The sequence below is a fragment of the Pogoniulus pusillus genome, chromosome 11 (genome assembly GCF_015220805.1).
Source record: "Pogoniulus pusillus isolate bPogPus1 chromosome 11, bPogPus1.pri, whole genome shotgun sequence".
NCBI classification, from domain to species: domain Eukaryota; kingdom Metazoa; phylum Chordata; class Aves; order Piciformes; family Lybiidae; genus Pogoniulus; species Pogoniulus pusillus.
Window position 1 is genome coordinate 34,223,033 of NC_087274.1, and position 10,935 is coordinate 34,233,967.

General features: G+C 54.4%; 1 protein-coding gene across 1 annotated transcript in view; it reads left to right on the forward strand.

Moving 5' to 3' along the window:
• The window catches only part of REEP1 (receptor accessory protein 1), a 75,172-nt gene extending 65,022 nt beyond the window's left edge, over positions 1 to 10,150 (forward strand). The window contains 2 exon segments of the mRNA XM_064151710.1: positions 3,494 to 3,650; positions 6,600 to 10,150. Of these exon segments, the coding sequence (XP_064007780.1) occupies positions 3,494 to 3,650; positions 6,600 to 6,668 (226 nt within the window). The 3' untranslated portion in view covers positions 6,669 to 10,150.
• Positions 10,151 to 10,935: the final 785 nt, after the last annotated feature.

A 10,935-nucleotide genomic window follows, 5' to 3' on the forward strand; every position in this document is an offset into this window, starting at 1 on the left:
CTGGCTCTGCCACTCTGGGGACATGTCTGAAAGACTTAGAAACACACAGGAGGTCTCTCAAGGCCAAGTGCTCTCTTCAAGAAGCACCTGTCAGCCCTGAGAAGTGTTTTGCTTCTCAGTCTTTAACTTCTCCAGAAACAAAGGTTGGTGTCCCAGGCCCCAGCCTGTCTCCTTGCTAGCAGGTGTGTGCTGCTCCAGTTAATGCCCTGCTCCACATTGTCTCTCGGTGAGGAGGATTGGGTTTGCATCCTGCTCACAGCCCCCAGTGCAGAGCTGGCACTCCCTGGACAGCCCCACAGCAGCATATGGCTCCCACAACCAGGGGACAGTCTGGCACCTCAGATCAGTAGGAGGCTGGCATTGCCCCCAATAGAGATGTCCTCTCCCAGGGAAGGTGGCCAGAGAACCCTTCCTTCTTCCTCCAGGTCCTAGAGAAAAGGTCCTGAGGCCACAGGGTTCAAGATCTGCTCTCATCCATAGTCAGAAATGTGGGGGAAAGGCCTGGGACAGATCCACTTCTTCTCTTTTTCTTTTCAGTGGGATTTTGGCAGAACTGGTTCCCACTTGCTGGTCCCAGTGTCTCCTTCACAGTAAGGAGGAGCTGGGGGCAAGAGGAGTCCCTCAGCTTCCAGGGTCCTCTACAGCCCTGTCTGCTGTAGGAGTCAAAGCAGCTTGTGCCAGCCTGGAACTGAGCTCCTTGCTCTTCTTGGGAGCGGATCCAGGACACAGATGTGATGCTCAAGGCTGATTGGGAGAGCAGAGGAGCCTGCAGGAGGCTATGTCTCTGCTGTGCCTGCCACGGAGGCAGGTGGCACAAGTGGCAGAACTGCCCAGATATCTTTTTCATCACCCAGTGCAAGAGAGAAGGAGGGAGAAAGCAGCCTGGGAGAAAGCCATGGGGTCCACAGGCGTGGCTGGAGGCTGCCAGTTCCTGCTGCTGCTTTTGCAGTGCAGTGGCTGGTGCAGGGGAGCAGGGCGCTTGTGTCTGGTCCTCTTGTGCTCTCAGCTTCAGCAGCTGCTCACTGACTGCCCTAATGCTGCTTCTCCAGCACCTTGCCACCCTGCCCCCTTTGAAGGCCTCTTCTCCCCAGGGCTGCCCTTGTCATAGAATCATAGAATCAGACAGGCTGGAAGAGACCTCCAAGCTCATCCAGTCCAACCTAGCACCCAGCCCTAGCCAGTCATCTAGACCATGGCACTAAGTGCCTCATCCAGGCTTTGCTTGATGACCTCCAGGGACGGTGCCCTGGGCAGCCCATTCCAATGCCAATCACTCTCTCTGTGAAGAACTTCCTCCTAATATCCAGCCTAGACCTGCCCTGGCACAGCTTGAGACTGTGTCCCCTTGTTCTGTTGGTGGTTGCCTGAGAGAAGAGCCCAACCCCACCTGGCTACAGCCTCCCTTCAGGTAGTTGTAGACAGCAGTGAGCTCTGCCCTGAGTCTCCTCTTCTCCAGGCTAAACAGGCCCAGCTCCCTTAGCCTCTCCTCATAGGGTTTGTGTTCCAGGCCCCTCACCAGCTTTGTCACCCTTCTCTCAACACCTTCCAGCACCTCAACATCTCTCTTGAATTGATGGGCCCAGAACTGGACACAGCACTCAAGGTGTGGCCTGGGCAGTGCTGAGCACAGGGGCAGAAGAACCTCCTTTGTCCTGCTGGCCACACTGCTCCTGATGCAGGCCAGGATGCCATTGGCTCTCTTGGCCACCTGGGCACACTGCTGGCTCATCTTCAGCCTGCTACCTACCAGTACCCCCAGGTCCCTTTCCTCCTGGCTGCTCTCAGCCACTCAGGCCCCAGCCTGTAGTGCTGCTTGGGGTTGTTGTGGCCAAAGTGTAGAACCCTGCACTTGGCCTTGTTCAGTCTCATCCCATTGGCCTCTGCCCACCCATGCACCCTGGCCAGGTCCCTCTGCAGGGCTCTCCTACCTTCCAGCAGATCAACACCTGCTCCTAGCTTGGTGTCATCTGCAAACTTACTGATGATGGACTCAATCCCCTGTCCCCTCACAGTGGCACCTGGCTGTCACTGTGCAAGTCTCAGACACTTGTAGGAAGTCCTGGCTTGCTCCTGCTCTCTGGAAACAGCCTGCCTGGAGTCCAGCCTGCAGCCCACAGCTGAAGAGGGCAGCTGGGAACAGTCCCAGGAGTTGGTGCCAGGGGCAGTACTTGGCCTGTAGGCTGCAGATTTAGCCATGCTCAGGTCAGGCTTTGCTGAACAAACATCACTGAAAATAAACTTATTTCTTGTTGGCTTCAGTGAGGCACCAAGGACTATATTCCAAACCCCAGCTGGCCCAGGCATGGCTCCTTCTGGGTAGCTTCACTTCCCAAGGGGAAGGGTAAATCAGTAATGAAAATGAGCTGCTGCTGTGTTGCTGCTGTTGTGGCACTCTGCCATGCAGCCCAGAGAAATTTCATCCTGGCCAGTCTCAGCAGCAGGCACTCACAGAGCCAGCCCAGCTCAGCTCTCCTGGGCCAGGCTGCAGTGGCACTCACAGCATTCTCAGTGCAGCTGGGAAAAAGGTCACCGTCCAGCTCCTTCTGGAGACTGGCAGTGGTGTGCTGCAGCCTGCAGGTAGAGGGGTTAACACACAGGCCTGGTGCCAGCGTGCTGCATGCTCTGGAGCTGCGGCCACATCCTGTGGGCTGAACCCAGGGCCTGGGAGCTGCTGCCTCAACTTTGGCACCAGTGACCTGCCTGTGGCATTGGTGTAGCTAAGTCACTGCCCCTTTGTCACCAAACTGAGAGCCAATGGGCAGTTCATTCTGTTCTTGTGCCCTGGTGAACACTGGGCATGCAGGCTGGGGGCCAGTAGAGCCTGGCAGGCAGGCTGAGGAGCAGTGCAGGGCATCGGTTTTGTGTGCCCATGCAGCCGGCAGAGCTGTGCCACCTGAGCAGCAAATGCTGCATGCTCTGTAGTCACAAGACCGTAATCTGCCTCCAGACACATCAGTAGAGTGAAATGCTCCATCAGATTTCTTCCAGGCAAGCCTTCCCCTGCCCTGGGCTGGGGCTGCTCCAGGCAGTGCCTGGGGAAGCTTTTGGTCAACTTCAGTGGGTCTCAGAGTGGATGCTGAGCTTGAGCTCCCTCAGCCTCAAGTCTGCTGGCACTGCTGTGTGCCATGTGTCTGCATCACAAACAGCTCTCTCCAGGGGACATCATTTGTTGGGTGTCTTCTAGAGGACCTTGCTTCTGGAAATCTGCTATTTTATTTATTCCTGAGTCCAGCACCTCAACACACCCTTTATAGAGTCAACCTCCAGACCACCAGAGGCTTTGGATTTAGTTGTTCTGTGTAAAATAACCCAAACTGAGCTTCTGATGGCTTCACAAACGAGAGCCTTCTGCTTTCTAACCTCCAGCTCCTGTGACTGCAGTGTGATGTGTGAGCCTCTGCCTGTTAACGCCTGGGAGCTGCATGGCTTTGTGGTGAGCCAGCATTTGGTGAGCGTCAGCACTGACTGCCTCCTCCTTTGTCTTCACCCTTAGACTGCAAAAATAAATAGGTGTGGACAATAAGTATCAAAAGCCAGCTGAGGCCAGCTGTGAGGTGGAAGGCTCTGTGTTCTCAGATGATGAAGAGAACAATTCACTGGATCCTGCATCCATGAGCAAAAGGCCGAAAAAGAAGGCTCCACCCCTTGAGGTACTTTCCAGCTTGCAAAGGCTCCTCCTGCAGGGACACTTCTTGAATCTTCAGCTGTCTCTTGGGTCTGCAACACTGAGTCCAAACCTTCCATTTCCGGTCTTCCAGGGGTGGATGTGGCTGTGGTTTCACTCACTTCTCTGTAGGTGGGGATTGTCTGATTGAGTGCCTGTGGAGGTAATGATTATCAGGAGTCTCAGAGCTAGGTCTGGAGCGAAGAGATGGGATGGAGCTCCAAACCCTGTGCTGAGGTGGAGGTGTTTGAGTGAGAAAAATCTGGATCTCACTGGTCAATTTTTCCTCTACAGAGGAAAACATCCCCACCCCAAAGGCAGGATTGTTGTGAGAGCAGCCAGCACCCCCAGGCAGAGCACCCCCAGCAGAAGGCTGCGACCCCCTCACTTGAGTCCACACCTGGCCATACCTTGCTGGAACCAGCCCAGCTGCCTCCTCCGGGAGTTAGGCTGCAGCATCAGATGGAGAGAAACGTGATAAAGTTCAGTGGGGCAAATGTAGAGTCCTGCACCTGGGGAGGGCTAACCCCCTGAGCAGCGCAGGTGAGTGGCTGACTGCTGGGAGGCAGCTCTGTGGAGAGAGGAATTTGGTAGTGCTGGTGGACAGCAGCTCCCCAGGAGCCAGCAGTTGTGGCCAAGAAGGTCGGTGGTCTCTTGGGATGCATTGAGTGTGGCCAGAAGCAGGTTGAAGGAGATTTTCTTCCCTCTCTCCTCTGCCCTAGGAAGGCCACATCTGGAGTATTGGGTCCAGTTCTGGGCTCTCCAGTTCAAGAGGGCCAGGGAACTACTGGAGAGAGTCCATCAGAGGCTACAAAGATGCTGAGGATCCTGGATCATCTCTGAAAGGCTGAGAGCCCTGGGGCTGTTGAGCCTGGAGAAAAGCAGCCTTAGAGGAGATCTGATCAATGCTCAGCAAGAGCTACAGTGTGGGGGGCAAGAGGATGGGGCCAGATTCTTCTCAGGGGTGCCAAGGGATAGTATAAGAAACAATAGGTGCAATCTGGAACCCAGGAGGTTCCACCTCAACATGAGGAGAAGCTTCTTTAGTGTGAATGTGCTGAAGGCCTGGAGCAGGCTGCCCAGAGTGGTTGTGGAGTCTCCTTGTCTGGAGAGATTCCAAACCCACCCTGACATTGGGATCCAGGGCAAACTGTGATCCCCAGAGGTCCCTTCCAGCCCTAGCACTCTGGGGTTCTGTGTTTCTGCAGAGTTTGGTCGGGCAGGGCACTAGTGGTGTGCTTTGACTTGCTCCATGGAAACAAAAGAGCTGAAGGAGCTCTTGCTGGGGTTTGTCAGAAGCAGACCTCCATAAGAGATGCTGCAGGCAAAGACTCCTTCCAGATGTGGGAAGAGGGGATGGAGCCACAGCCATCAGTTCTCAGATCCAAGCCAGGAGAGCTCTGCTGTGAGGAGCTGGGGTTTGTCCATCCCACCCTTGGCTGAGTGGGAGGGAGTGGGAGCAGTGTGGCTTGGTAGCAGCTCTATGTCCTTCTGGTGGGTCGTCCTTCTGAGGGTTCCCACCAAAGGCAAGGCTGCTCTGGTCTTACCATGGAAAGGTGCAGCCTCTGCAGCTACTCTGGAGGCTGCCTAGTGGCCTGCCGAAGAGGTAGAGCTGTAAACTCCTGGTATAAGGGTCTCTAGTGTGCGGTTGGTGGCCGCTTTGCTTTCGGAGCCATCTGGCTTCCTAGAGAGCAGCCTTCTCCCAGGCCGCAGGAGGTGCTGCTCCAGTCGGTGTGTGCCAGGGCTCTTAGACAGCGACTTAGAGCCAGCAGCTATGGAGACTGCCAGGCACAGCAGCTTTCTCCCTCCGCTCTTCTCCTCCAGCTGTGCCTTTCTGGCTGCAGCCATCCCGTCCAGATCTATTGTGCTTTTGAGGATCCACAGTGAGAAGACTTCAGGGGTGTGGCATGGGATTAATCCCAACTTTGTGAGAGACTTCCTTGGTTTGTGGGCAAGCTGCAGAGATGGAGATTTAGATGGAGCCTAAACAAAGCCTCACTGTGCTGCAGTTCCTTCTCTCCTTGCTGAGAAACATGGAAACACAGCATGGGTTTGAAAGTCCTGAGACAGAAATGAGAAAGTCCTCATCTAGTAATTGTGGGGTCCTGTCAGAGTCTTAGAGGTGAAGAGCTTGCTGCTGTTACAGCAACCAGGCTTTGGCTGAGCAGAAGAGCTCAGCAGACCTTACAGTGGCGCAGGACTGCACAACAGCTGCTAGCCCCTGCAAGACTCAAGTCCATGCCAGAGCTCTTCTGAGAGAAGTGTGCACTGCAGAGCAGGGTTGTTGTTTGCTAGCCCTAACTGTTCTCTGCCACAGTCTGGAGAACAGGTTAGTCACAGTAGCAGTGTCATGAGGTTGATCGGACTGCTCCTGGGTGTCCAGGGCTCCTTTCTAAAGCTCTCTCCATCTGCAAGGTGGAATCAAAATAGTTGGCTTCTAAAGTGCTGCAGAGATTGTCTGTCCTGCCTGCCAGGAAGGAACCTAGCAATTACAGGCAATGTTCCACCCTGAGGACCTCTTCAGCTGTGCAGTGCCCCTTCGAGCTGCACCCTCAGATGGGTTGATGCTGGGCTGGAGAGTGCAGGATGGGTGAGGAGACACAGCAGAGCTGGCTTCTGCCCTCAGTTGGCTCTCTTGATCCATCAGCTGCTGTACACAGCTCCAGTCTGCCCTGGCTCCTTTGGCTGCTGCTGCTGAGCCTCGGTCACACCTCTAACCAAGTGCAAGGGGGAAAGTATTGGTGGAGCCTGGTAAAGGACTACAGCTGGGTTTGTTACAAGGATCGGTCCTCAGATGGTCACTCACTAACGACCCCCAGGGGACAGATCTGCTTCTCCATTACTGCAAGCTTGGAATGGGTCATTGCCACAGAGGTGCCACAAGGACAGGTGAGTTTGCTATGATGCCACTCAGTCTTCTCTTGCTTTTCTGCAGGCACCGCCTAGAACCCTTAGACCTCGCTTGAGGAAAAGTACCTCGTCCTCTGCCACTGAAACCATGTGAGTGCAACGAGCCAGGAGCACCTAGATCCACAGAATGTCTCTCCTCTGCCTTAAAGAGCTCCTTGTTAACCGTGTAGGAAGCAGCCGTGGGGTGGATGTGCTTTGATGTACAGCACTGTAGCTGTGGCCTCTCTCCTCTTTCTACCTTCAGTCTCCTGTCTGCCGTCTTCAGGGATGAGGTGGGCAAGCAACCTGGCAGCGCCCTTCAGCCCCAGCCTGCCAGGCTGTGCATTTACTGCTGCCACCCATGTCTGCATAGCTCTGGCTGTGTGAATACACAGCACCAGGGCAGTTCCTGCTGAGACGTTGGCAGCGCAGCTATCGATGGCCCTGCGGAAGCCACGAATTGCTCTGCCCTCCCTTCCTCTCTAGACTGGGAATGCTGGGCATGCAACAAGTGCCCAACACCTTGACTGTGCAATGCATCCACCAGTCCTTAGTGAAGCTGAGCTGCAGCTGCTCCTCTTTCTGCAAGTCACCACCTCATTGTGCTACCCCCATAGATCCAGACCCACTCAGAGGACGAGGAAGAGGCATGCAAGAGGGAATAAATGGTTTTAACAGTGTAATGAGAGGGGAGTCTGAATTTTGATCAGCCTGAGCCAGGACAGTGCTGTGTGGCTAGAACTAGATGGGCTTGCTTGCGGCAAGTGTCCTGCCAGCAGCTGCAGGCTGTGAGCAAGGCTGGTCAGTACTGCTGTGGTGCCATGCTGCAGAACACGCAGCTTGCTCCCCTGCCTGCCAGCCCCAGCACGCTGCTTGCCTGTTTGGGTTCTGCTGTTTGTCTTGCAGGAGCGGAGCAGGGCTCTGGGCCTGAGCCTGGAGATTCAGCTGTAGCACAGTCTGGTTAGAACCAGACCCACACAGAGTGCTGTGTTTGTGTCCCTATGTGGTTAAGAAGTGCACCAGAAGAGGGTTTGTGTATTTGTGCTTCACGTAGGTGTCTCTTGTAAGTGTCGAGCATGTGAAATTCACACAACTTAACGATGTGCCCTTTGTGTTTGCTCTTGGAGCTGTCACATAGACTAGGAGCCACTTGGCAGTAGGTAGGAAGTGGCAGCACCAGCCGGGCAGTGCCCGGCTGCTCACCTGGCACAGCTGCAGCAGCCTGGTCTGGAGTGGGTCAGGCTCAGAGCAAGCTGTAGTGGCCCTGGAAACCTTTCCTCTGCCAGCTGTGCATCCATATCTCAGTTGTCCCTGTGTGGGGCAATCCTTAAGCTATCCCCAAGCTTCCTATGTGTGGGGAAGAGAGAAACCAATCTGGTGTTAGTCTGGCCAGGCTGGGACAGATAAAAGCATACAGGTGTTTCTAGTGTCTGCCACGGGCTTTGGCCTCCTCACTGAGGATTTATTTCCTTTACATGTGCTCATTCAGTCATGTTTTGCAGTGGAGGAGAAGGGAAAAGTAGATTGGACAAAACAGCAAACCTGAGCAGCAGTTACAGAAGAGTCCTTGGGAGACACTCAGCAGAGGCTGGGAGGAGCTGAGCCTGTCAGGTTTATTTTTAAGCAGCTTTAATTCATCATATTTCTTTTGGTGAACATTAAGAATACAAATCCTGCCTGCAAGGTTAGCAGCACCTCTTGCTGCAAGCTGTTCTTCCCTGCTCTGCAAGGGCCTGGCTAAGAGAAGACAAGAAACTGACAAGTTTGCACTCAGTGATGCCAACCCCCCAGCAGCACTGAGCTGTGTGACTGCTGCCAGCCTTCTCTCAGCCCTGCTGTGCCAACAGGGGAGCATCACTGCAGCCATTAACGGGCTGCTCTGCTGTAGCCCTGACTGTGAGCATGAGCTGCTGAGAAGGGAGCTGCCTTATGTCTCATGCACTGCATAAATGAGGAACAGGAACCTTTTCCTGCCTCTGGCAAAGTGTGACTGCAGCACCTGAGCTGTGCATTTAAGTATGGACAGGCCAGAAAGGTGCTGCTGCCACCTACACCTGGTACTGCAGAGAACCCTCCCCTGCTTCAGGCTCCTCAGCCTCCACAAGCGTTGCCCTGACCCTGGCACTTCTCTCACTGGTTACTTGTGCAAGCACCAGACATGGAGGCTGTGGTGCCAGCTGTCCCTCGAGCCTCTGCCAAGGACTGAGCTGGGCTCAGCAAGCCACCTTCCTGCACTGGTGCTGACCCCTCCCAGCATGCTGCAGTGAGCAGAGAATCTGGGTGCTGGCTTCTTAGCTCTGTGTTGGTGGGGAGCAGATGAGCTTCCTCCTCCCAAATGCTTTCAGCTGACGTTGCAGTATCAAGAGCTGTGGCTGAAGTAAGGTAAGCCCAGCCTGGGGACCTTTTCAGCAGCAGCCCTGCAGGGCAGGCCAGCACCTCCTGATTTTCAGAGATGGCCTGGTGAGTAAGGCAGCCAGGGACAGGCCAGCCCCAGCAGGCACAGCCTGTTCCCAACACAAGGCCCAAGAGAAGCCTGCGTTGTTTGGAGCAAGTAGTATTGAGGCTGAGAAAGGAAACTGCAGCTGGTCAATGGGAACTGGCCTGTGAATGCTCTGCCACAGCTACCAGTTCTCTTTCCTGAGGGCAGCCCTCCACATCTCCTGCCTTGCCACAGGGTTCAGCTACAGCTGTCACCAGCTGTCAAATACAGCCAAGGCAGACTCCATGTGTGTGTCACTGCCACCTGGGGATCAGTCCTACACCAATCCCAAAGGTCCAAGTGACAGAGCCCTGGAGCAGGCTGCCCAAAGAGGTTGTGGAGTTTCCTTCTCTGCAGACTTTCCAAACCCAGCTGTATGTGTTCATGTGTCACCTGCCCTGGATGACCCTTCTCTGGCAAGGGGGGTGGACTGGATGAGCTCTGGAGGTCCCTTCCAGTCCCACCATTCTGCGATGCTGTGCAGTGCAAGCCCAGCCCAGCAGGGAAGGAGAATCAGAGTGTTTAATCCTGTCAAGGGAGAAAGCTGCTTGTGGAGCTGCTGCCATCAAGCCTCATGTAGGAACCTGCTGCCTCTGGCTGCTCTGTGGAGCCTCCTCACCTAGCTGTGGAGCTCCTCTGCTGTGACTGCCCACAGGGTTACCACAGCCTCCTCTATGCTGCTTGCTCTAGGCACTTGTTCTGCACCTAGCCCCACGTCTGAGACAGCAGAGAGCAGTGTTTGGGGCTCTGGGGTCAGACGAGCAGGGTGATGGCTGTGCACTTGCTGCCATCCCTCTCCTGTGCTGAGGGCACACAAGGCCCCGCCCCCCTGGCTACCACAGCAGTATGCCAAGGGCTGATGCTTGGCTGAGTTTGTCACACTGCTTGGTACACACCTGAATAGTTTTAACCTTCTCTTTAAAAACAAGGGGAAAAGCAAACACCTTGAGTCTGTTCACCATATCTGGCAGGCCAGAATTGTTCCTTTGATGGCTGTATTACTTAGTTTCACTTCTGGCTGACTGTATATAGATGTATTCACCAAGTGCTGCATGTCCTTCAGAACTTAAACTTTCTGTATGATGAACTGGAACACAAAATACAGCTCCTGAACCCCCTGACTGCCTGGTGAATTCATTCCAGTGCTGCAGCCTCCTGCAGCAGCCCACCACCTACTACACATCTCTCTCTGCAGCTGCCAGCCAGGGCCTGTCTGCTCAATGATGGTTCTTTAGGGAAGCTTTGAAGCTACTGCTACAAGCAACTGTAGGGAAAACCCCAACTTAGCCCTCAGCAAAGCTGGAGCCTAGTGGCATTGTACACTCCATGACACCTCTAACAAACCCTTGGCTTTATTCCCACGTACTTGTGATCAGAGACATGCAGTGGGAGGTAGAATTAGGCTTAAAGAGAGAAGAAACAGTAACATTCTCAGAACTGACTGGTTGAGAACATAGTGCAGAGAAGAATGTAACCTCCTATTCAAAGCCAACACAGTGTATGCAGTGTGAGCCCTGCACTGAAATTCGGTGGCCAGTACCTTTAGAAATCAGCTAAAAACCACCTGAGACACTTCATCATTTGTGTGCTCTCCAGGGTGCAGACACAACAACAGCTTCTGTGGTACCACAATGGACACCAGCACTGCAGCAGCCCTGCTCCCCTTTCTCCCCTTCCCACGAAGCCTCCAAGCACTGAGCCGCCTGGTATGGACACAGCAAAATCCATCGTGAGGTCATTCAAACGTGCTCACTGTAAACGTTTTATCATGAAGCAGGTGGAGTCTGCCCCCTGCAGCGTTGCTCTGACGGCACATTGCACAGAGGAAGCCAAGCGAGTCAGAGCCTGCAGTTGATCAGCCTGACCTCTGCCAAGCCAAACCCAAACCACAGCTCAAATCATC